Genomic DNA, 26773 nt, shown 5'->3' with positions numbered 1-26773 from the left:
CTGCCGCGTCTTCCCCGGCTCCGCGTCGTCCCCTTCCTAGGCCTCGCCGTCGTCCACCGCCCTGGTGCTCTCGGCGCGGCGTGGTCAACATGGTCAAGGAACGACTTCCATCGGACGTGGACTGTACGTGGAGAGGCTGACAGTTGGGTCCACGGCCGCAGCAAGGAAGTGCCTCCTTATTACGCGGAAAATAATGATTCCTCCACCTGACAGCTGGGACCCACCAGACGGGCCATTTTATTTCACGAAAAAAACGTTTCCCCCTGACTGCTGGGACCCACCAGCTACATTTTCACACGCAAGGAAGTGCGTCCGGGCAAAAAAAAATGATTCGCCCCCCTGACTGCTCGGACCCACCAGCTACATCTTTGCAGGCAAGGAAGTGCCTGACAGTCGGGACCCACCTGGTCGAAGCGTACGTAGCATTGTCATTCTGGTCACGAACGTGTACGTACATACTGGTCGATGTAGAGGCGTGCACGTGTCGTAGTAGAGGCGCGCATGTAGCATGTACACGTACGTACAGCGGCCAGTGTGCAAGAAAGAAAATACGGCCACGTACGTACATACGGGCAGGGTCTCGAACGCCTACTCGCGCATACGTACGGCCACGGCTCGTGTACATGACTGGGTCGGAACGGAGAAACAGCGTCGTCGTCGTGTTCATGGGGAGCCAACCGGCTGGGTCGAAACGGAATGCGTCGTCGTGTTCATTGGGAGGGCTTGGACGGAACAGCCGATGGAAACGAGGCATGGCGTACCGCAGAACGGAGGAAACGTCCTTGTGTTCGACTGGCCACATTTGAAACGGGATCCTGTTCATCGGGAGGGGTCTGGCGTACCGCAAAACGGAGGAAACGGACCTCCTACGGTCGAAACGGGGGTCCTGTTGATCAGGAGGGGTGTGGCGTACTGCAAAACGGAGGAAACGGACTTGTGTTGGAGCGCTACGGTCGAAACGGGGGTCCTGTTCATCGGGAGGGGTGTGGCGTACCGCAAAACGGGACTCCACGGGACACTGTTCATCTCCACCGTCGACCCCCTCCCGCCTCCATGGGCTACTGTTCATCCACCGTCGACCTCCTCCAGCCTCCACCTGCGACTGTTCATCCACGGGCTCCTGTTCATCCAGCCTCCACCACGCGCTACTCCACCGGCTACTGTTCAACCAGCCCTCTCCACGGGCTCCTGTTCAACCACCCCTCCACGGGCTATTGTTCATCCAGCCCTCCACCGTCTACTGTTCATTCTGCCCTCCACGGGGTGGTCCTGTTCATCCTGCCCTCCACGGGGTCCTGTTCATCCAGCCCCAACCGGCTCGATCGATCGGGCTCCTGTTCATCCAGAGGCAACACCACGGGGTCCTGTTCATCCACCCCCACTGGGAACTGTTCATCCAAACCCCCCCAGCAACGCTCACTGTTCATCCAGAGGCAGCATCGATCGGCTTCAGTTAGCAGCAGTAGCGAAGGAATCGCTCGATCGGGTTCAGTTAACAACCATCATTCGATCGCTCGGGTTCAGTAACGCGTAGCCTATAGTGCAATCACTCGGGTTCAGTTAGAGCCCAACGCCTCGCTCGGGTTCAGTTAGAGCCAAGGCCTCGCACACACACACGCGTACGTGTACAAGAGAAATGCGCATCGCTCGGCCCCCGACCTCCCACCGTAACAGGGAACTCCCCGAAATTTTTCTCACCCTCGCTTCTACCACGGGTTTTTCCGTCATGGACGGCCCAAAGAATGTCATGCAGCTGCGTCTCCGGCCCGCCCAGGACGAAAAGCCCATTTTCTGTCATGATTTTTTGTCATAGAAGTAGGAGCCCACCACATCTATGATGATACCGGGTTTTGTCACAATTATCGTCATAGAAGTGTCATATGTATGACAGAATTTTTTTTCGTTCGGCCCAAAATGTCACGGATGTGTCTTTTTTTTGTAGTGTAAATCCAAGTGAAACGCGTGTAGTCATCAACAAAACTAACATAATACTTGTACCCCCCCCCTCGAAGACGCAATAGCGGGACCCCAAACATCTGAGTGTATTAATTCAAGAGGTACAATAGTGACATGATAAGACGTAGAATACGGTAGTTGATGACTCTTAGCACGCTGACATGCATCACACACTAATGGTGAATTATTTGAGCTAGAACACGGAAGATCATGGCTCCGAACAATGGAGGTGACCACATTAATTGTAGGATGACCTAGACGCTGATGCCATTGCGATGACCAAACTCGGACACTGGATGAAGCATGGCGAGATGACGAGGACGATGCACGAGCAAAGGGAATCGGGTAGACCCCCCCTGATTGCTACCTTGAAGAATGACGCGCCTGGCTGCTTTGTCCTTAACAAAGAAAAGACGAAGGTGAAACTCAACAAACACGTCATTATCACAAAAATGCGATAGACAGAAAGAAGATGCTCTGTGATGGGTGGAACATGAAGGATGTTGCGCAGTTTTAGGGATGAACCGGGTAAACGGGAATGACCAATGCGTTAAATAGACAAACCTGCACCATTGGCCACCTGAACCTGGTCCTTGCCATCATAGCGCTCGTGAACCTGGAGACGTTCAAGACCACTCGTCAGGTGATCCGTAGCCCCGGTATCCAGTACCCAAGGATAGTCGACGGTGTTGGTGGAGGCTGAGTTGGCGGAGCGAGTGTTGTGGTCCTGGTCATAGCGCTTGCGGCAATCATCGGCCTCATGACCCCGGTTTTTGCAAATTTGACACCTAGGGCGCCAGCGATTGTTGCGACGGCCACCACCGCCGTTGTTGATGTCGTTACCCCCGCCACCTTGCCGACCGTTGACGGCGTAGCTGGGGTTGCGGTCGCGGCCGCCGTTGGGGCCGCCGTTGTTGCCTTGACGGCCTTGCCCGGGCGGGCCATTCCCATCGGCCGGGCGACCCCCACCCTAGGAGGGGTAGGGCTCCGAGTAGGGTGCATGTCCGCCATTGCCGTAGGAGCCCGAGCGGGTCACGGCGTTGGCAGAGGGAGTCCACCCCTCCGCCGCACTCTGCTGAGCCTGCAACGCTTCGAACGACAAAACGGGCGAGAAGAAGCTGGAGTAGGGCATAGGTGCGTTACTCACACCCAGGGAGGCGCGATGGGGTTGTAGGCGAAGCCGAGTCCTGTGAGGATGTGATCAATGAGCTCATCATCATGGATCGGAGAGCCGACGGCGGCCATGGTGTCGGGGAGGGCCTTCATCTTGTGCATGTACTCAGCCGCGGACATCTCCTCCTTCCTCGGCGTCTGGAGTTGACGCCGGATGTGACAAATGTTGGGGCGGCTCTGCGCGCCGTACATGGCACCAACGGCCGTCCATACCGCCTGCGCCATCTCATAGCTAATGAGCTGACAAGCGATATCCTCCTCCATGGAGGTGAGGAGAAGGCCCTTGACCTTCTGGTCGTGAGTCCACCAATCATGGTACGCCGGATTAGCGGCGGTCGTCGCGGCATCGCCGGTGCCCACGGTGATGGTCTTGTCGGGTGCCGCCGTGGTGCCGTCCAGGTAGCCATGGAGGTTGGCGCCGGCGAGGACGGTGCCGGCGATGCCCCCCACAGCATGAAGTTGTGGCGGCCAAGGCGGACGGAGATCGTCGTAACGGCGAGTGCGGCGGGAACCGTGGCAGCCGCGGGCGAGGTGATGGCGCCGACGTTGTTGGAGAGTGATAGGGTAGCGGACGACATCGCGGTGGCGCGGAGGAGGGCGGTGCACGGCGGTGGAGAAGCGAATTCGCGGCGGCGGCGGCGCGGAACGAGACGGCGCGCGGCAGCGGATGGATCGGGGCGGCGGCGTAGGGTTCGCGGCGGCCCGGTTGGCTAACTGATACCAAGTTAAAGAGGTGAGTTTAGGGTTTTGCGTGGGGGTTACATCCGCCTCACGTCTCACTATATATAGATGATCAGATTACATACGTGTACACGTATAAATACAATATATGCAAACTAGACCCTATTTTACATGTGCAAGAAGATGAAAGACTTAAAACCTCCTATGGTGGTTCTCTGAACTATGTGAAGGATAATAAGAAAAAGAACTACAATCAAAGTGGCAAAGGTTCCCCTTCAAAGCCACATGGAAAAGCTCCCACGCACCATCAGCATCAGCACAAGTCTTTTCCAGTGGACAAAGACACATGTCTCCATTGTAAGCATACCGGGCACTACAAGAAAGATTGCCCTGTTTGGCTGAAGTCCATAATGGCAAAGAGAGGCAAGTCAGGTAACGACATTGTTTCCTTTGTAAATGTATCCTTGTATACACAGTTTTTGAAATCTACTTGGTGAAGGAAATATGCCCTAGAGGCAATAATAAAGTTGTTATTTTATATTTCCTAATATCATGATAAATGTTTATTATTCATGCTAGAATTGTATTAACCGAAAACTTAATACATGTGTGGATACATAGAATAGACAAAACACCATGTCCCTAGCAATCCTCTACTAGACTAGCTCGTTAATCAAAGTTGGTTAAGTTTCCTAACCATAGACATGTGTTGTCCTTTGATGAACGAGATCACATCATTAGGAGAATGATGTGATGGACAAGACCCATCCGTTAGCTTAGCATAATGACCGTTCAGTTTTATTGCTATTGCTTTCTTCATGTCGAATACATATTCCTTCGACTATGAGATTATGCAACTCCCGGATACCGGAGGAATGCCTTGTGTGCTATCAAACGTCACAACGTAACTGGGTGATTATAAAGATGCTCTACAGGTATCTCCGAAGGTGTTTGTTGGGTTGGCATAGATCGAGATTAGGATTTGTCACTCCGAGTATCGGAGAGGTATCTCTGGGCCCTCTCGGTAATACACATCATAATAAGCCTTGCAAGCAATGTGGCTAATGAGTTAGTTGCGGGATGATGTATTACACAACGAGTAAAGAGACTTGCCGGTAACGAGATTGAACTAGGTATGAAGATACCGACGATCGAATCTCGGGCAAGTAACATACCGATGACAAAGGGAATAACGTATGTTGTCATTACGGTACGACCGATAAAGATCTTCGTAGAATATGTGGGAACCAATATGAGCATCCAGGTTCCGCTGTTGGTTATTGACCGAAGAGGTGTCTCGGTCATGTCTACATAGTTCTCGAACCCGTAGGGTCTGCACGCTCAACGTTCAATGACGATTTTGTATTATATGAGTTATGTGATTTGGTGACCGAATGTTGTTCGGAGTCCCGGATGAGATCACGGACATGACGAGGAGTCTCAAAATGGTCGAGGGTAAAGATTCATATATAGGACGATGATATTGGGACACCGGAAGTGTTCTGGGGGTACCGGGTACATATCGGGTCACCGGAAGGGGTTTCGGGCACCCCCCGGCAACTATATGGGCCTAATGGGCCAAGAGTGGACAGACTAGCCCCTAAGGGGCTGGTGCGCCCCCATATAGGCTGAAATAGGAGAAGAAGGAAAGAGGGGAAGAGAGAAGGAAGGGGAGGGATTCGGCCTCCCCCTTCCTTCCCTCCTCCCTCCTCCTTCCTTCCCCCTCCGGAACTTATGGAAGGGGGGAGGCCGAATTGGGGAGGCGCCCAAGTAGGATTCCTCCTACTTGGGGCGCCCCCTTGGCTGCCTCTTCTACACTCCAACCTATATATATATATGTGGGCGGGGGACCGCTAGAACACACACCAACAATTGTTAGCAGTGTACGGCGCCCTCCTCCACAGTCTACGCCTCCGGTCATATCTTCGTAGTGCTTAGGTGAAGCCCTGTGCGGATCACTTTACCATCACCGTCACCATGCCGTCGTGCTGACGGAACTCTCCCTCGACACTTTTCTGGATCAAGAGTTCGAGGGACGTCATCGAGCTGAACATGTGCAGAACTCGGAGGTGTCGTACGTTCGGTGCTTGATCGGTCGGAACAGGAAGAAGTTCGACTACATCAACCGCGTTGTCAAATGCTTCCGCTTTCAGTCTATGAGGGTACGTGGACACACTCTCCCCCTCTTGTTGCTATGCATCTCCTAGATAGATCTTGCGTGAGCGTAGGAATTTTTTTGAAATTGCATGCTATGTTTCCCAACACTTGGTGGATTGACTCAGGTGCAACCGTTCATGATGCAAATTCATTGCAGGGATTCCATTCGATGCGGACTATGCAAAGAAACGAAAGATGCATTGAAGTCGCAAATGGAGTTCAAGCAGAAATTGAATCTGTCGGCGACATCTCCCTAGAGTTAGCTAATGGATTCACGCTTCTGCTTAGAGATGTTTTATATGTCCCTTCATGTCATAGAAACTTAATTAGTGTTTCGTGTTTGGACAAAGATCATTATAAATGTTATTTTGGACATGACAAGCGTGCCATATGGTTTAATAATGCTTATGTGGGTGATGCGTTACTTCACAATGAGCTCTATTTATTATCACTGCGTGAAAAAGTGTATTCTGTGTGTAATGTGAATGAGCATGTTTCCGCGTCGAATAAAGTACAAAAAAAGAAAGATAACTCATGATGCATCGAAATTATGGCACTATCGCTTGGGCCATATTTCGAGGGGGAGAATAGAAAGACTAGTTAAAAATGAAATTCTTCCTCCACTAGATTTCTCAGACATAGAGCAGTGCATAGATTGCATTAAGGGAAAGTATGTAAAACAAATCAAAAAGGGTGCAAATCGTAGCACATGAACACTAGAAATAATTCACACTAACATTTGTTGACCATTTCCGGTGAAAAGTGTGGATGGCTATGACTCGTTTATAACATTCACAAATGATGTATGGTTATATTTATCCCATCAAAGAAAGATCTGAAGCATTGGATAAATTTAAAATATTCAAAGTTGGAGTTGAAAACAGCATAATAAAAGAATAAAAGTCAGGTCTGACCGTGGTGGTGGTGGTGGGGGCGGGGTACTACGGTCGGCACACTCCATATGGCCAAGTACCTGGACCTTTTGCAAAATTCTTACAGGAGACTGGCATAGTTGCCCAGTATTCAATGCCGGGTAGTCCTGGCCATCTCAGGCCCGACCCTGTCGGCCCACCCAGGCCCAGCCCTAAAATCCAGGGCCTAGGCCCGATGGGCTTGCCCATGGGCCAGGCTTGGGCCTGAGTTTTGAGCCCACCAGCAGGGCCTGGACGGGCTTGGGCTTGGCATATTGGCATTTTAAGGAAGAGGCCCGGCCCACGGCCCTAAGCCCTAAGGGCTTTTCAGGGCTTTTTACCAGATGGGTCGGGCTTGGGCTTGAAAAGTAGGCCCGATGGTAGGGCCTGGGCCTCAGTTTTCTGCCGTGGGCTTTTTCAGGCCCGGCCCAAGCCCGGCTCGGCCCGGCCCATGGCCAGATATAATGCCGGGCGAGCCTTAGAAAAATGGAGTAGCTGAAAGGCGTAACCATACACTTATGGATATGGTGCGCAATATGATGATTTATTCCACCTTGCCATTGGGATTATGGATGGAGGCGCTTTAAACTGCCATTCACATTCTCAATAGAGTACCAAGCAAGTCGGTGCCCCAAACACCGTACGAGCCATGGACAGGAAGAGTACCCTCTCCATAGCACTTGAGAGTCTGGGGGAGCCCAGCTGAGGCAAAAGTGTTTAATCCAAATATTGCAAAGTTAGATCCCAAAACAGTCCGTTGCCACTTCATTGGCTATCTTGATAGATCAAAAGGTTTTGGTTTCTACTGTTCAGACAGATACACAAAGTTTGTAAAAACAAGACATGCAGTCTTCCTAGAGGACGAAATGATGAGGGGGGGGCATGGTAGCTCGGAAAATTGATTTTGAGGAGAAGCGGGTGCATGCACCTAATCCGATGATTCAGGAGCCGTTTTTATCACTACCTGTTGTGCCTGCACCGACAATGCCTGAGGTTGCGGTGCAAGCACCTGTTGTAACTCCACCCATGACAACTATGGGAGAAGATCCGGAACCTGTCTGTCAGGAGCCGACTGAACCCGTTGTTGAGCATGAAAGGGGGGAGCACCAACCACTTTTAGAAGATGTACCAGATGTTGAGGCCCTTAGAAGATTTAAAAGACACAAAAGTCAGCTATTTCTACTGATTATAAAGTTTATAACACATAAATAGTTCATACGAAAAAAGATCCCACTTCATATGAAGAAGCCATGAGAAGCCCTCACTCATAAAAGTGGGTGAAGGCAATGGAAGACAAGATGAAATCAATGAGTTCCAAAGATGTTTGGGACTTAGAGAATATTCCTAAGGAAAAATAGTAGGTTGTAAATGGGTCTACAAAACTAAGTATGTCTCTAAAGGGAATGTAGAAAAGTATAAAGGATGACTTGTGGCAAAATGATTTACACAAAGAGAAGGGATAGATTACAATGAGATTTTCCCCAGTCTCATGTAAGGATTCCTCCAGAATCATAATGGCATTAGCTGCACATTTTGATTTAGAGTTACATCAAATGGATGTAAAGACGAAATTTCTGAATGAGGATTTAAAAGAAAAAGTTTACATGAAACAACCCAAGGGTTTTATCATGGAAGGTAAGGAAGATATGGGATGCCGCCTGATGAAATCCATTTATGGATTAAGACAAGCCTCTAGACAGTGGTATCTAAAGTTTAATGAAACAATTACAAGTTTTGGATTTAAAAAGAATATTGAGGACAACTGCATTTATGCAAAGTTTTAAAATGGAAAATATATTTTCCTAATCTTGTATATGGATGATATCTTGCTTGCTAGCAGTGATGTTAGTCTGCTACAAGAAACAAAGAAGTTATTGTCCTCAAATTTTGATATAACAGATATTGGTGAAGCATCATATGTTTTGGGCATAAAAATTCACTGAGATAGGAAAAATGGAGTTTTAGGATTATCGCAGAAGGCCTATTTAGAAAAGGTTCTTAAAAAGTATAATATGCATGCGAGTAAAGCCACACCTGCTCCTATAGTCAAGGGCGACAGTTCTGAAAATTCCAATGTCCCAAGAACCAGTATGAGATCGATCAAATGAAAGCAGTACCATATGCTTCGGCTGTTGGAAGCTTACAGATGCACAAGTGTGCACTCGCCCTGATTTAGCTTTTATTACCGGGGTACTCGGTAGATATCAAGACAATCCAGGCATAGAGCATTGGAAGATGGTAAAGAAAGCTTTGTGTTATGCGCAAGGCACGAAGGACCTCATGCTAACATACAGAAGATCTGATTCCCTAGAGATAAGAGGGTGTTCAGACACAGATTTTGCGGGGGACAGAGATGATAGAAAATCCACGTTAGGATACATGTTCACTCTCGCTGGAGGGGCTATTTCGCGGAGAAGCTCCAAACAGTTAATAGTTGCATCGCCCACGATGTATGTAGAATTTATAGCATATTATGAGGCCACGAGGCAGGCGATATGGTTAAAGAAATTTATACCTGACTTGAAAGTGTTAGATTGCATTCACAAACCACTAAAGATGTACTGTGACAACCGGCCCGCAGTATTCTATGCTCAGAACAACAAGTCGAGTAATGCTGCCAAAACAATAGAGATAATGTATTATGTTGTGAAAGATAAAATCCAGGATCACACTATAAGTCTCGAGCATATAAGGGGATATGCTTGCAGATCCGCTCACGAAAGGCTTACCACCCAATGTGTTCAAGGAACACATAGCCGGCATGGGTTTAAGGGAAAGCCTATGACTCCTGGATCATGAGAGGCCCAAAAGGAACAAATTTTTTTTTCAAAACAGAGGGGTATGTTGTAGCTGTCTGATTTTATCGGCAATTGAGCTGTGACGATGAAACATGTTCTATGTATTGATCTGTGATGAAACGAGTAAAGTAAAGAGTATATGATTAAAAGTAAAGTTGAGATTAAGGGGGACAATGTTAGGTTGATCTCCTCCCGAGTGGGCCCAACGGCCCACCGGACCCTTAGATCCGCGTCCTGATCGGGGACGCTCAACCCATTTATGGTTGACGGCCCCCTGTCACGCGGGCTATATAAAGAGGTGGGGCCGGGGCACGCACTACGAGGTTCGTCGCACCGCCGCACACCCCACCAACACAACCTACTGGTCTAGGTTAGCCTCGAAGTGACGGGAAGCACCACTGCCACCACCTCGCTCTCTCTCTGTTGTCACCATCGCCACCATCGCCATGGCTTCCAGCTCTGGCTCCACGAGCGCGGGAGAAGGTAAAACCCCATCCCCTCTTACCACTGCTGCCGAAATCCTGGCCTACATGATCCCATGGATCTATCACCATCATCTTATCAGAATATTGTTGCTGCTCTGCCAGCCACAGTCTTGTACCAAACGCAGGAAATTATGGGGTGGGATTATTGGGGAATTGAGGGCCCGTTGGGGGTGTAAAAACATCAGTGCCGAACAAGGCCTTAGAGTATCTCCACTAGTCCCCCCAAGAAGCCTCCCCAAGTCATTTTTTGGGCGCCTGCGGGCAAAAACTGCCCCACTCGGGCCCCAACTCGTTATTTTTTGCCGGTAAAAGCAAAAATTCGCGCCGGCGACCCCATGCCACACCCAGCGCACCGGGGGCTCCTAGAGGCCTAATCTCGCCTTTTTGTGGGCGCTGGCCCACCAGCCAGCATCTCTCTCCTGTTAACTCACTTTTGTGGGCGCTGGCCCACCCACATGCTCCCTCCTCTCTCTTTCCCTCCACACACACGGGCACCGAACTCCACCGCTCCCGTCCCCGCCGCTTGGCACGCCTCAGCCTCGTCGACGCCGGAGACCTGCTCGTGCCCGACGCCGAGGCGGCGGCCGAGGAGGCCACCACCTTCCGCGCCCGTCCTCCGCGCCGCGGGCGTCGCCGTCGCGGCCTCCACGGCCGCTGTCGACCTGTGCTGCTGAGCTCCTCCTCCGCATCTAGCCACACCCAATCCGGTACAAAGCCCCTAGCAGAGCAGAGTAGCATCCAATTCCAACCCGAGCTTGAGCTTGGGCAGAGTGTGAGAAGCAAGCAGAGGACGATGGGCACGCCGACGGCGACTGTAGCGGCTCTGGCGCTGCTGCTGCTGCTGTGCGTCTCCATGTCCTCCTTGTCCGGCTGCTTGGCGGCGCAGTACAAGGTGGGCGGGCTGGACGCGTGGGGGATCCCGCCGTCCACCAAGCCGGACGTGTACGTGCGGTGGGCCAAGTCCGTCCCCGTCAAGCTCGGCGACGCCCTCTTCTTCCTCTACCCGCCCAGCCAGGACAGCGCCGTCCAGGTCACCGCCAAGGCCTTCGCCGCCTGCGACGTCTCCGACCCGCTGCTCAAGCCTTCCGCGGACGACTCTAGCGGCTCTGCCGAATCCGCGAGGACGACGAGCTGCGCCGGCTTGGCCTCCTCGCCTACTGGCTCGCCTTTCTTCGTTGCCCCGCGGCTGCAGTCCAAGGGCGGCGAGCTGCCTACTGCCGGAGCGCGTGTTCGCGCTCCTCTCCGGCCCGCTCCCTTGCGCTGTCGCCTCCGGGCGGATGGCCGACGAAGGCGCTGCCGCACTGCGACGGAATCGCGGCGGCCGTTGCTGCTTCTGTTGGCGACTCCAATGGGTTACAGGCAGAGCGCGGCGACAAGCACAAGATGGCCGTGGGCGCGGGCGCGCTCTGGGGCGCAACGAGTGGAAATTTTTCCGCTCCCAGTCAATTTTTTTTGCTGGCAGCCCCCAAGTGACGAAAGAAATGCCTCCTAGGAACGCAACGGCTGGAGATGCTCTTAGCAAACAATACTGGGACACGTCTTCGTGGCCGTGGCCGCGCAAAAACCACTGGGCATCGGCGCACGAACGCAGCATCCTCCCCCACCACCACCACCTTCCCAAAGTCCAAACTCCAATCCCCTTGCTCGCCAAACCCCCATTCCCCAATACAATCCCTACTCCCACCGCGATTTCCAAATGGTAACGCCGAGCGCCTCCTTCTCCGCCGCGCTCGTAGTCGAGGATTTCCCATCGGTGCGTCTGATTCGCTTCCCTTGAAGGGAGAAGGTTTTCCTTTTTACTTGATTGAATTTGAACTGGATTTCCCTTCTCGTTGTGCCGCGCAGTTGGAGAGGGATGACAAGATGGAGATGCCACCGGACAAGCACCGGGAGGTGTTCGACCTCGCACAGTGTGGCGCCCGCGCCTTCCGGGAGCGCCGCTTCGACGAGGTAATCCACTAACTTGCCCACTCTGTTCGTCCTATGTAGCCCGATTGCACCCGACGGTGTCCGATGGTTTGACGGCAGCAGCTTCAGTTATCGGGAGAGGATGGGAACTGGATTGGGACTGACTAGGGCAAGTGCATGTAAGATGTAACAGGGCTACGGGCGGCTTAGTTTTGTATGTTGATGCACGAGTGCCTGAATTGGTGAATGGTGTGATGCGAACAGAAAATTTAGTGCGGCATGCTGATATATCTTTTGTACCAGCACCGGAAAGGAAATACTGTGTTCATGTTAGTTAGTCAATTTTTCGAGAAAACGCTTGCGTTTCATTTCGTTGGAAAGATGGACGAGAGAACAATCCTCCTAGGAGGTGAGTTTTACAATGTCATGAGCCCGATCAATGGACATCCCAGGATGTGGGCAGAACAACCCTAAGCCCCTGGGCTCCTGCCTTTGCCCAACATCGGGCCTCGTCTTTGATCCTATCAACTAGCGAATCGATGGAGGGCATCGCATTGTCGAAGACACATGCATTCCTGTGCTTCCATATCATCCAGGGAACGAGCAAGGCGATGGAATCGAGGGCCTTTCGATGCGTCAGCGGCATATGTTCCTTCGCGCGCAGCCACCATTCCATGACAGTGGGTTCCTGATCTGGTGCCTGGATCGGCATGCGCAACCAGTCCAGGATGGTATGCCAAGTTTGTCGAGCAAAGGGACAGGCCAGGAGCAGGTGTTGGATTGTTTCCTTGGCCTGGTCGCAAAGGAGACATCTGGGATGATGCTGCAGTCTGAGCCGCGCAAGCCTTTCTGCCATCCAGCAGCGATCTTGGTTGGCCAACCAGTGGAAGAATTTTACCCGTGGTGGTGCCCAGCTTTTCCAAACCAACTTCCAGGAGGGGCACTGCGTAGATCCCCGGAAAGTGGCCGCATAACATGACTGCGCCGAGTAGATGCCGTTGGCCGTCCACTTCCAGAGCAGCCAGTCTGGCTCGTTCGAGAGGATCGTGCAGTGCACGATCTGCCAAAGCAGTAGGTATTGGCCGATCTCGTGAAGACCGAGGACCCGGCGAGCCCTTCCGCCACCGTTCTCTCTTTACGTCGCCATTTGGGGATGCACTGGTAGAGCAGGGGTGCGAGCTCGCGGACCGACTGCCCATTAATCCAGCAATCCTCCCAAAACAGGGCCGTCGAGCCATTCCCAATGGCTCACATCAGTTTATGATGCTTCTTAATTACAGGAATGGTTGATTTAGTAACTAATGAGGCTTGTCTCTTTGGGACATTAGATGTTTGCGGTTTTACATGTTCTAGTCCTTCTATTTTGGACATTCTTGTTGTCATGGAGCTGGTAGGGCACTGCCTCATTCGACTATGATAACTTTCTGTAACTATGGACAAAACCCAGTAAAGGTTTCGACTATTGTTGCATCACTGCATAAATATTTGAACAATATTGAAACGTTGGCTAAAGGGGGAAGAATCCCTTGCTAACTGCCCGTTAGTTAGATAGGATATGAGACCTCTGTGCAGAAATACCTCTGGATAACACCCCAGCGGAATGCATTTTACGCGGACTCAAACACGGGTGGGTGAGACCACCACCGTGGGCTCTAGCCACTGAGCTAGTGCTTAGTTCTCAATATTCGAATAATGTTACCTCCTTACCTGGCTCAAATGTTAAAATGACATCTAGTTTTATTTATCTTAGCGCTGGCAGTCATTTTTCTTGTCATTTATATCCTTTACTTTTCTGAGATATTCATTGTGAGACGTGCGTATCTCATCCCTTGTTTCATTAGAGATAATTAGTAAGGATATCTATTTAGTTACGAAAGAAGGGGAGCCTTGGCGCAGTTGTAAAGCTGCTGCCTTGTGACCATGAGGTCACGGGTTCAAGTCCTGGAAACAGCCTCTTACAGAAATGTAGGGAAAGGCTGCGTACAATAGACCCAAAATGGTCGTACCCTTCCCCTGACCCTGCTCAAGCGGGAGCTACATGCACCGGGCTACCCTTTTTTATCTATTTAGTTACGAAAGATATGGTTCAGTTAGGAAGACAGAGACATGGTTTGTTAGGAAAGTTGAGATTCTATTCTTTGGCTTCAAGTCGAATCTTCCCTATAAAAGGGACACCATGTACCCTATAAGGATTATGGAACAAATGAGAATAAACTAGTAAAGATCTAATCCCCGTCCCCAACCTTCCCTCCCTGTCATCCCTGGCACCATGGCCGGCCAAGCCTCCCTCCTTGGAGCTGTACCCCCAACCCTTTCACGTTCATCGGCCTAGGACCGTGACAACTTGGTATCAGACTTACCGATCCTCGGCCAATCCCCACCACCATTCCACATTCACTTGCACAAACTTGATTACTCGATCTGTTGACTTCATTGTTTATGATGCTTGATATGGTTCTGTTTCAGGCTATTTCATTTTATTCTAAAGCTCACAATTTGAGATCAGGAGATCCGATTATCCTTAGCAATCGAAGTTCTGCTTTCTGTTTGTAAGTTCCTTCACAATGTTATATTAATGCCATTCTTATGCAATATAGGTAAGCAGTTATGCTACTGCTCAGAAATCCATATTGAAATATTTGGTCTGTATTCATGACCCTTTCGTGGCTGCTTTTATGGCAGGATAAGTCAAGTTCTGAGGGAGAGATCAGCAGCCGACTCAGAGTACCAGCCATTGAATGGCCTTGATCCTACAACACATGCAGAGGTATGAGTAGCTAAAAAGGTCTTTCTCACCAATGTGAAATTCAGATTTGAAAATAAGTGAATGTATGGATCATTAATTCTTATTATTTTGTAAGTAAATTTTGCTGCAGTTAGCTCTGAAGGATGCAGAGAAGGTAGTAACTACCCACGGTAATTCTCCTAGGCCATATCTTCTCAAGGCATACGCACTTATTCTGGTAACACCCTGAAACTTTACTTTTGTTCTTTTTATATATCTTAGCTTCAGCATTATTTCATGGGGACAACACCCAATGCTTACGCCTGGATAGTATAATTCAATTTAGCTGTAGCTTTTCACCATCTAGGATAGTTTATTGGGATTTGCAGGAGAACTTTGGTTGACTTGGTTGACGTTTTGGTTATTTAGCCTCACACTGTATCTTACTCATTTAAACTGTTCCATTGATTATACCTCTAGTTTTGCGCTCTTGCAGACTCCCACCACCACCAGTACTTCAAAATTATTTATTTCTGCTCCTTATTTTCATTTTCTTTCACATGAGTTGAGTTTAAGATCTGTCCACCTGATCCAAAAATATAAGGTGGTAATTACGCACCAAAATTTGGAAGAACATTGTACATGCCGCAGTCTGCCAAATTACAAAGTACTGGTGGGAATTTGCAAAAGCAGAGAAGACAGAGCACACTATTCTCGCACCATTGGTGCAATTATCTCCTACATATCTGTTTCTATGATATTTTGTTCTACAGATTTGCATTGTAATTATATGCTTTGTAATACAGTTATTTTTCATATTGTCAAGACTTACAATATATAAGTTCTAATTTTGTCCAAGCAGAAAGAAGTTCAGTATTCTTACCAGAAATATGCTTCTGTAATGTCATGTTGCTTTATCACTTTATTATGGACAGGCTACCTTTAAGAGGACAATAGCTGATCTGAGAGTCCTTAAGACATAAATTCAACAACTTTTATCAGTCCTCCCTTATTATCATCTGTTGGGGTAACCCTTGGATCGTGTTTCCTTGCATATGCAGCTGGAGCGATATCAGGAGGCACGTGAGTCCCTTCTGGCTGGTCTTCAAGTTGATCCCCTCAGGTACGATTGTTGATCCATGGTGATATTCATATTCACTGAATAGGTAGCAGATATTCGAAGGTGATACTGATCCTCTTGCACATTTTGTAATACTTGTTTGCTACATGTATAGCCATATCCTGCAAACCTGCCTCAGTGATCTGGATAGAAGTACAAATGCTGCAGCCAGAGCAAGATGCCCAAGGCTAGATAGGACTGATGATTTTGAGTGCACATTGTGTTTTAAACTATTGTTTGAACCAGTTACCACTCCATGTGGGCACACGTTCTGTCGCTCTTGTTTACATCAGGCAATGGATCACGGTGAGCTCAGCAAATATTAATATACTTGATTAGCTGCTTTTGTTAGTTTGAGCTTCACATCATGTGCTACTTTCAATAGGCAATAAGTGCCCCATGTGTCGGACAGTTCTTTTTATTGGTCCAAGAACTTATCCTATAAGGTACTTTTTGTTGTCTTACAAAATTAGATTTATTCATTTGAACTGAAGTTTCGTTTCCCTTTAGGCATTCATTTTTCCCTTGATTTCTCTGATGTTAGTCATGTTTCAATGCCTCAGCGTAACATTGAGCAACATAATTCAGAAAAATTTCCCTGAAGAATATGCTGAGAGGAGGTCAGAACATGAAAATATGACATATGCAGGCATTGATTTGATGCCTCTCTTTGTTATGGATGTCGTATTACCATGCCAAAAGATGGCACTGAACATATTTGAACCTCGCTACAGGCTGATGGTACAACTATTGCCAATTTAGTTTTTTTTGTTTGTAAGATGCATTTGTTTACAGCTATGCACCTTCTGATTTAATCAACATATCTTACTGCATGGTTGCAAGTTGATATGTAGCTTGCAGGTGTAGCTAAGTAAGATTCATCATATTTTCCCAGAAAGCTTGCTGTACAAAATTGTAGGTTGAATAATCAGAACATATATTTTCCCTAAATCCTTATTGTAAACTCTTAATGTAAATAAAACAGAAATAAAAAATATCTTTCTATCCGTCACCTTCTGGTATCAAATCTGTACAAAATTCCAGATGGGTATTTCTTCTTTGTTTACATAGTTGACCATATTGCTATCCATCCATTTGCATTGAGATGTTTTCTCGAATACGCAGGAGAGCTGCCGTATCATTGCACTAAAAAGTCAAAAGTCAAAATACAACCCCGAACCCCACCCACACACCACTTAATGAGTAAATTACAAGCACGCCACTGACTATTAACGACCTCGACCAAAAAAGCAGAAGCTATAAGGCGGCTACATCATGCTGCCCTATTAAACACACAATCATTCCTGTGATTCCACAACCTCCATTGAGTTGTAACTTAGCTTATTTGCTATGTTTTAAAACACTGCTAGGATATGTTTTATCAATATATTCACAGCCTTGTTTTCCCCATTGGAAACAGGTAAGGAGAATAATGGAAGGGAATCATCGGATGGGAATGGTCAGTTTCAAATCTGAGATATTATGCTTGCCTAAAGAGTTCATTCATTGACTGATTATATAATCCAGGTTGCTATTGATTCTGCGACGGGAACTATAGCTGACTGTGGTTGTGAGGTGGAAATTCTTGAGTGAGTCCAGTTTTCTTCATTTTTTGTCAAAATTCTGCCAACACTTCCGGTCTCACCTGTCTTCATAAATGTGTAGGTGCGAGCCACTTCCAGATGGACGTTTTTATCTAGAGGTAAATTCATGCTCTGTTTGCAAGATTACCAACCATTTGTGTGCACGCCTTTCTTTTCAAGGTTTATATTACACACATTGACTACCTAGAAAGAACCACCAAAATACAAATAGTGCCACAACCGAAGCATTTTAGAACTTGCCCATGCCTGGTCAGGTTGACCTGCTATCCAGCAACAACTCAGCTGGTGGTGTTGCATGTAAAAACTTAGCTGTCAGCGACCCAAAATACTACCAAGGCTAGATCTTCCAGAAGTGCTGCCATGGCAGCCACATCAGCAGCAGCGTCGACAAGAAGCGCTACCATGGCAGCCAAGGCAGCAAGCCCACCAAGCCACTTGTACATGGGCCGGACCTGAAGATGTGCACCCTGCTGAACAGGGCCAAGTACAAATACCAGCACGACGAGTAGCAGGAGATTATCCGGTCTTGGATCTGGCGATTCGGCACGATGGCTCTATCTTCTTCTACCTCCGGCTCCCTCCCCTGTTCGCCTTTCTTTTTCCTCAAGACCTGTATCCGAACTGAATTCCTCTGTAGTTATGTGAGATTAGTGAATTGTGAGTTGGGATCCTAACATCGTGGTATCAGAGCCTCCCTCCAGCCTTCCGATTCATCTCCAATTCGTCCCCAAATTCACACAAATTTCTGCCCAATTTTTTTTCTAGCACACAATTCTATCCACCACCATGCATCTGGAAGTAAAAGCTTACCTGGACAAGCTTTGTGCGGAGACGAAAGCACACTACGACGCCTGGGACAAGCAGTTTGAGCTGCGAGCGACCTTGCTCACTCCAGGAGCTCTGCCTCCGCCATTGACGTGCTCGGCCGTCATGGCCTCCGATGGCGGTCTCTCCATCGGCACCACCATCCCTATGGTTGTTCCTGACGCCTTCTCCGCCACCACCCATGCCCGAGAGGTCCTTGCGGTCGCCCACGACGCATCCCCAATCTGTATCGAGATAGCGCCCTTCACCTGTATGATGGAGTGCTCGACCCAGATCGACGTTGTCGCCAGTGTCGACGAGGTCCACGACACCGCCACCACCATCCACTCTGAGCTCAGGGTCGATCTCATCCTTCGGGAGGTCGAGCAACCCACAACTGCGCAGGCGACACCCTCAATCAGCACCGGTGCATCCTCTACCGCCAAGGTCGTCCCTCCGGTGGCGACCACAACCGATGTCGACCCTAGGGCCAGCGTGCAGGAACTAGATGACTCACCATTGCCCTACTTCAACACCTTTCCTCTAGCAGCGAGCGAGTTGGACTACAACATCATCCTCTTCGTCTCCAGCAACCTTACTGCACCTCCGCCAACCAAGTGCTCGGCATAATCCCTCGCCCATAAGAGCGATTGGGTGATGCCTCTTCTCACTACCAACGATGCCTTTCCCCGGTTGGTTTCCCCAGTGACCAGCGAGGCGGACCACTATGACGTCATCGACACCATCGGCATTGCTGCCCCGAGAAGCACCACCTATTCGACAGGAAGCCTTGACCACGATGAGCGCATGCGTCCATCCTACATTGAGCAACAACAATGGCTGCCCCCTATTTGAGTGCAGATTGCTGTGAACAACGCTGCCATGTTCCATGGCATAACTCACGACTGCATCTATGGTGATTCTGGATATGTGTGGAGGCCACAGGACCGCCAACCAAGGGCGTGGAATAAATTGGCAGAATGGTTATCTCCTACTCCGTATGCTACTGTGGTTGTGCATCCGTTTTTTGTGCGTGAAGAACCCGGGTGCTTCGAGCATAGAACTATTAAGCACAAATGGTCTTCAGTTCATGCAGTTCAAGTGCCAGATCCAACGGATCAGCCTCTCATTTGCCTTCAAGATGAACAATTGCAGTCTTGGTATTCTCCAGATCGCGCAACACTCTTTTCTCGAGAAAACGCAAAGGACCTTTGCGTTTCTTTGCATTGAAAAAGGTAGGAGTTCAGTTACAAGTGTCCGAGGAAGCGCGGATTACATCAAGATCAGTGCACATCCCAGGTTTGTGGTAACACTATCCTAAGGCCAGTCGCCCCGGCTTGTGCCCAAGAGTGAGCGTCGTCCTTGAACCTATCGACTAGCGTATGAAGGGAGGGTCTTTCGTTGTCAAAGAAGCAGCTATTTCTATGCTTACAGATCATCCAAGGCACAAGCAGCGCGACGGATTTCAGAGCCTTGTGAAGGATCGGCGGCGTGTTCCCCTTGGCGTGCAGCCACCTGTCCATAAGAGTAGGCTTCTGGTTGGGTGTTGGGGCCGAGATGCGCAGCCAGGCCAGAACCTCGTGCCAGGCCTGTCGGGCGAGGGGGCAAATCATCCAGCAGGTGGCGAAGCGTTTCCGGTGCTTGATCACAAAGTAAGCAGCGCGGGTGGTGTTGCAGGCTGTGGCGAGCCAGCAGTTCAACAGCGGTCCTGGTTGGCTAACCCGTGGAAGAACTTGACCCATGGCCATGGCACGCAACTCTTCCAAACTAGCTTCCAAGAGTAGCAGGTCATCGATCCGTGGAACGTTGCCGTATAGCATGACTGCGCCGAGTAGGTGCCATTCGCGGACAACTTCCATATCAGCCTGTCAGGGGCGTCGGAGAGCTCGATGCTCTGCATGATCTGCCATAATTGCAGGTACTGCCCGATCTCGTTGATGCAAGGGTGCCGTGGATGTCACGAGCCCAGGTGTTGTGCTGTAGGGTGGAACCCTAATGGCCGATCTTTCACGAAATGGAGGGGATTTCCCGAAGAACATGATGAACACAAGAGAGGAAAACACTCAAATCAACGAGATCCAATCACACATGTGCTAAATCCACATACACAAAGGGGAGATACAAGATCCAAAGTCAACAAGGGAGGATACATGGTAGCTAGTTCATCCCAATCCGTGAGGTAAGAGGTCTTGAATCCACTAGGGGGATCTTCCCTCAAGAGGGGTCTTGAATCCACTTAGGGGATCTTCTCCTTTAGGAGGTCTCGGTCTCCAAAGGAGTAGGGATAAGTGGATGAGCAAGGCTCAATCTCAATGTTGAGCTATCACAATGCTAACCCTAAAACATGGGCAGAGTTGGAGTATATATAGTCTAGGGGTAGGTGGAGTTACATGGGCTTCGGCCCAAGTCATGCCCGCAGGCAAGGTCCGGATGATCCGGGTGACCGTCCGGATCGTTCGGATGTGTCGTGGAGGCAGCGGCTGGTCCGGTCGTCCAGGTCCTGGTCCAGATGTCCGGCTCCATCCGGATGATCCGGAGCTGGTCCGGACGATCCGGCTTCGTCGAGGAGGCTGCAGTAGTCTTGGTGCGCGGTAGCCGGATCGTCCGGGACTTGGTCAGGATCATCCGGGTAGCTGCTGACTTGCTCGTTTTCTTCTCCGTCTTCACGTTCCTCTTCTCCCTTCGTTCGGCCTTGCTCTTTAGCTTGTCCATTGCTAGTTCCTTGGTACCTGAGTATGCAAAGTGTCTCTGTTTGAGGTAGTAGCCATGTCTCGTGTGTTTCGAAAGGGAATTGCAAGAGGAGAGATGTCACCTCGGTCTCGAGAGCTCTTGCACGTGCATGTGTCATCGGTCCACTTGGCACTTGGGGAGACGAAGGTAGGTCCATGGGGATGCTCCGCACCCCCCCCCCCCCCCCCCCGCGGGAAAGATCCGACCTCAGATCGAAAGCCTCATCACCATGGAAGGGAGATAGGTCCGTGACGTTGAAGATGTCACTCATGTTATACTTCGCGTGGGATGTCGATCTTGTAGGCGTTGTTGTTGTATTGTGCTAGCACTTTGAAGGGTCCGTCGGCTCGAGCTAGTAGCTTGGACTTGCGTTCGTCGGGGAAGCGGTCCTTGCGGAGGTGTAGCCACACAATATCTCCAATGTTGACTATCATGGGTTGTTTGTTGATGTTGAGCTTTGTCACGAGTCATTGTACTTGGCGCTCGATCGTTTGCCTTGTATCATTATGCACTTTCTTGAGATAGCTTGCGCCATGTTGATGCGCTCTTGTAGAGGTAGTGGTAGAATGTCCAATGGGGACAATGGATTAAATCCATAAACGACCTCGAAGGGGGACTTGCCGGTAGTAGAATGTCTTGCTCGATTGTAGGCGTACTCGGCGATGTGCAAGCATTCCTCCCACTTCTTGACGTTTTTCTTGATCAAGACTCGAAGAAGTGAAGATAGCGTCTGATTGGTGACCTCCTTTTGGCTGTCGGTTTGTGGATGGTATGCTGAAGAGAAGAGTAGCTTGATTTCGAGCTTGGCGCATAGGGTCTTCCAAAAGTAGCTAAGGAACTTGACGTCGCGGTCCGACACTATAATCTTGGGCACTCCATGCAGACGCAAGATTTCCCTACAAAAGAGATTTGCAACATGTGAAGCATCGTCTATCTTGTTGCATGGAATAAAGTGTGCCATTTTAGAGAAACGGTCCACAATAACAAATACCGAATCTTTTCCATTTTGAGTTCTAGGCAAACCAAGCACAAAGTTCATACTAATATCTTCCCATGGGTGATACGGAATAGGAAGTGACATATAGAGACCATGAGATTGAACTTTGAACTTAGTTTTGCGACATGTAGAGCATCGGTTGGTGTAGCGGGAGACGTCGCGAAACATCTTGGGCCAAAAGTAGTTCTTGGAGAGCGAAGCGAATGTCTTGCCGCGTCCAAAGTGTCCCATAAGTACTCTGCCGTGAGCCTCTTGCAAAAGCAACAAACGAAAAGAAGACTCAGGGATACTGAGTTTGTTAGCTCTCATAAGATAATCATCCTTGATATAATATCGCTCCCAAGTGTGATGTGTTAGACATTTTGCAAAAGGAATGGCAAATGAAGCATCATGTGCATATAAGTCTTTGATGTGCTAGAATCCTATGACATTCAATTCAAGTTGAGTTACAAGCATGCATTTGCGGGAAAGAGCGTCCGCCACAACATTTTTCTTACCCTTGATATACTTGGTAACATAAGGAAATGACACAATGAACTCACTCCATTTGGCATGTCGCTTATTCAATTTTGTTTGACCTTAAAGGTATTTAATCCTCTCTTGCTCCATTTGGATGACAAATTGACGAGGATGAAGATAATGCTCCCAAGCATGCAAGACTCACCAAAGCATACAACTTCATATATGGGGTAGTTAAGTTGTGCTCCGGAAAGTTTTTCACCAATGGGTCGCTTTTCTTGCATCAACACACCACCCATGCCATTACCTCTAGCGTCGCAATGCACTTTAAAAGTTTTATCAAAATTAGGTAAAGCAAGTAATGGATCATGTGTAAGCAAGTTCTTAAGCTCCTCAAATGCGGTAGCTTGAGAGGGTCCCAAACAAAGGGTGCATTCTTCTTGCTCAAAGCATGTAATGGTGATGCAATAGTGCTAATGTCCTTAACGAATCTATAATAGAAACCGGCTAGGCCAAGGAAGCTACGCACTTGTTGCAAGTTTGTTGGTTGTGGCCTAGTTTTAATAGCATCAATTTTAGCTTCATCGACATGATCACCCTTAGAAGACACAACAAAACCCAAGAAAACAAGCTTGTCAACACCGAATGTGCATTTCTCCATATTAGCATAAAGTCGTTCGTTTCCAAGAGTTTGCAAAACGGCCCTAAGATAGGTGACATGATCTTCTAGAGATTCACTGAACACAAGTATATCATCAAAGTAGACCACAACAAATATGCCAATGTATTTGCGAAGAACATAATGCATAACACACATGAAAGTGCTAGGTGCTTCAGATAAGCCCATAGGCATGACTAGCCACTCATACAAGCCAAACTTGGTTTTGAAAGTGGTTTTTCATTCATCACCCTCTTGAATGCGAATTTGGTAATAGCCACTTTTAAGATCAATTTTTGAGAAAATGGTGGCTCCGCTAAGCTCATCTAGCATATCATTAAGGCGTGGAATGGGATGCCTATAGCGAACGGTGATAGCATTTATTGGACGGCAATCAGAACACATGCGAAAACTACCATCCCTCTTAGGCACAAGAATAACCGGAACGGCACAAGGACTTAAGCTCTCACATACATGCCCATTGTCAATGAGGCGTTGTACTTGTTTTTGTATTTCTTTGGGGTTGACGCGGTATGGTGCCTGTTCGGTAGGGGTGCACCGGGGATGAGGTCGATGCGGTGTTCGATGTCACGAAGTGGAGGTAATCCGGGAGGTAGCTCATCGGGAAACACGTCCTTGAACTCTTGCAATAGATTAGACAACACTAGAGGTAGATGGTGAGAGGTGTTAGTTCTTGCTGCTTCATCTTTGCACACTAGGACAGTGAAGAACACTCGATGGGCGCTCACACACAACTCTCATATCTCTTTTGGTGGCTAAAAGCACTAAGTTTTTCCTGTCACTTATCGTGGAGGCACTCAATTTTGGCTTGTGGCGCTCACTCTCTTTGGTGGCTCACTCTCTCACTATTCTCTCCATGATAGGTGGATGCTTGCTTGTCGGTGATCACTTGGCTTGGCGACATGGGTCGTAGCACGTACTCCTTTCCTTTTGTCGTATTCAGGGCTCCGTAAACCCAAGAAGGTTTGAACTCTGGGGCGTGTGCGAAGATCTCCACCAACTCTAACCTCAAGCTCACCACCCCACGGCCTAGCCTCGTCGAGTTCGTGCGAGCGGGGAAGATGAAGATGGCAGTTTACCCAGGTTCGGGCCACCTTGCGGTGTAAAACCCTACTCCTGCTTTGTGGTGGATTGGCCTCACGAGGAGGCTGAGGATGAACTAGTACAGTGGATGAGCGGCTTCGCGAGGGCTCGGGTAGTGGAGGTGGAATGGATCCGATCCCTCTCTACGGTGGAGGCTAGCCTATATTTATAGTGGCCTTGGTCATCTCCCTCATAATTTAGGCGGGAAGGGATCCCACAATGGCCCATTTTGAAAGGGGACAAGTAGTACATCTTATCCTGACGAAAGGTGGTCTTCACCTGCAAAGCTTCTGGCCATGATGCAGCGGTGGGCTTGGTGATGACATTCGTCCCGTCGAGCTCGTGGTCTTGATCTCATTGCACCAGAATGGAAAGCTTTCGGGCCTTCCTCGGGAACTTGCGCCTGGCCTTGCTCCCTTAGCACCGAAAAGGAAACTGTCCTCCTCTGCGCCTGCTGGCGCCCGCTTGGCCTTGGTCGTCATGGCTTACGTCATGGAGAGCCTCGTGAGGCTGGGTACCTGCATAGAAACCTCCGCTCCTCGGGAGGCAGGCTCGGAGAGCTGCCCCTCGGGAGGCCTTGATGTCGTTCTCCTTGCGAGGCCGGGGGGCCCTTACGAGGGTTTTTGGAGCATATCACGAAGCATTTTGAGCGAGTAACCCATTAAGCAACACCTCACCCCCTTTTAATAGTATTGACTTTTCCTATGGACTCAATGTGATCTTGGATCACTAAAAGTAAAATGTAGAGTCTTGTGCTTTGAGCTTGAGCCAATCTTTTGTCCTTAGCATTTTGAGGGGTCCACTTTCTAATCCATGCCATGCCAATCATTGAGCTTTCCTGAAATATTTATCTTAAAATAGCATTAGCTCAATGAGCTATATGTTGTTAGGAATTACCAAAACCACCCAGGGATAGTTGCACTTTCATCATGGTATCAGACGTTTAGGTTTTCCGCACCTCACCATGGCTCCGCCGTCAAAACCTCCACCGTTTCCGTCGCGGCCTCTCTTCACCGTTGCCGATGCTCGCGCCACCGGTGCTCTGACTCTTACTACCTCCAGCTCCACCTTCCAACATCCAATGCAAGCAGCTCCGATCTCCCTTGCTGACTCCATTGCTGATGTTTCTCCTTTCATCCCTATTTGCCTTGATCTAGCTTTGCATAACTATTATCATTGGCGACATCTTTTCCATATTCATCTCGGCAGATGCGGTCTTCGGCATCACATCGAGTCTACGTCCGCAGCCGGCAAATCCACGTTGGGTCCAAGACGATCTAGCAATTATCCAATGGATATACACCCGCATCTCGACAGAGCTGTTCAATCTCGTCTCCAACGACGGTGCCACTGCAGCCGAGCTATGTGCCTCTCTTCGTCAGCTCTTTCAAGATAACAGCGACGCCCGGACCAACGCACTTCACACGGAGCTCCGCACCATCGCCCAAGGGGACTCACCGGTCACTATCTTCTGCCAACGGATCAAGGCCATCGGTGATGAGCTTTGGGAGCTTGGCGATCATGTGGAGGTTCGCACCCTATCAATGCTCTGCTCGTTGGCCTTGGAGATCAATTCGAGAAGCAAGTCGCCTTCATCCCCATGATGCGTCCTCATCCTTCTTTTGCTGAGGTTCGCTCTATGCTGCAGCTTGAATCTCTCACACAAGCCCGCAAGGCCGCTCGTCCGCACCAAGTCTTCCACACAAGCGCAAGGCCCTCTACTCCCGTCACCACTACTGCGCCTCCGGCATCTGCGCAACCTCCTCAAGGCTGGCGTCCAAGCCCTAATTATCGCGGCAAGAACCCGGTGTATCGGCCGCCGCAACCTCGGGGCGTCACTCCTGCGTCGCCAGGCAGCTCCTCTACATCAACACCAGCGCCTCTTCCGGCCGTGCCTAGTGCTCCATCAACATGGCGCCCATCTCATGATCCTTGGACCGGTCTCGTTCAAGCCTGGCCCATGCCATGGACGGCCCCGTCTCCCTACGGTGCTCCTCCTGCTTATACCAGCACCTGGAGTCCTGGTCTTCGCCTATCGACAGGGTCCCCCGGTGATGTAGGGCGGAACCCTAGGTGGCCGATCTTTCACGAAAGGAGCGGATCCCAAAGAGGAACTCGAAGGACACGAGGGGGAACACGAGGGAAAACACGAGAGAATCACTCAACCAACAAGAATAGATCACACATGCGCTAGATCGATGAACACAAAGGTAAGATACAAGATCCAAATCCAACAAAGGACGATACAAAGGTAACCGGTTCTTCTCCGTAAGGAGGTCTTGATGGGGGTCTTCTCCATGAGGTCTTGAATCCAAGGTGGATCTTCTCCGTAGAGGGGCCGCGGTCTCTCTCGTGGAGTAGATCCGTAATGGATGAGCAAAGCTCTATCTCACATATGAGCTAATCCTTTGCTAACCCTAAAACATAGGTGGAGGGGGAGTATATATAGTCTAAGGGGCGAAGGGGTACATGGGCTTTCGGCCCGGATACACTGCACGCAGGC

The 26773-nt window shown here is 49.4% G+C and overlaps 2 protein-coding genes across 2 annotated transcripts in view; both read left to right on the top strand.

Annotated features, from left to right (window-relative positions):
- The first annotated feature begins 11584 nt into the window (after positions 1-11584).
- Positions 11585-26773, top strand: part of LOC123097288 (LON peptidase N-terminal domain and RING finger protein 1) — a 42422-nt gene continuing 27233 nt past the window's right edge. Inside the window, exons 1-12 of the mRNA XM_044518989.1 lie at positions 11585-11914; positions 12007-12111; positions 14536-14618; positions 14752-14836; positions 14946-15032; positions 15856-15917; positions 16030-16220; positions 16300-16360; positions 16478-16655; positions 17335-17373; positions 17442-17503; positions 17580-17616. Of these exons, the coding sequence (XP_044374924.1) occupies positions 11858-11914; positions 12007-12111; positions 14536-14618; positions 14752-14836; positions 14946-15032; positions 15856-15917; positions 16030-16220; positions 16300-16360; positions 16478-16655; positions 17335-17373; positions 17442-17503; positions 17580-17616 (1047 nt within the window). The 5' untranslated portion in view covers positions 11585-11857. The remainder of the gene's footprint in view (positions 11915-12006; positions 12112-14535; positions 14619-14751; positions 14837-14945; positions 15033-15855; positions 15918-16029; positions 16221-16299; positions 16361-16477; positions 16656-17334; positions 17374-17441; positions 17504-17579; positions 17617-26773) is intronic.
- Positions 17623-21155, top strand: LOC123097289 (uncharacterized). The gene has a single exon (XM_044518991.1). The coding sequence runs from the start codon at positions 18305-18307 to the stop codon at positions 18950-18952; it is 648 nt and encodes a 215-aa protein (XP_044374926.1). The 5' UTR covers positions 17623-18304; the 3' UTR covers positions 18953-21155.

This window comes from Triticum aestivum, chromosome 4D (genome assembly GCF_018294505.1).
Source record: "Triticum aestivum cultivar Chinese Spring chromosome 4D, IWGSC CS RefSeq v2.1, whole genome shotgun sequence".
In the NCBI taxonomy this organism is placed as follows: Eukaryota; Viridiplantae; Streptophyta; class Magnoliopsida; order Poales; family Poaceae; genus Triticum; species Triticum aestivum.
The sequence above is the reverse complement of the archived record's forward strand: the minus strand, read 5'-3'. Positions and strand labels throughout refer to the sequence as shown.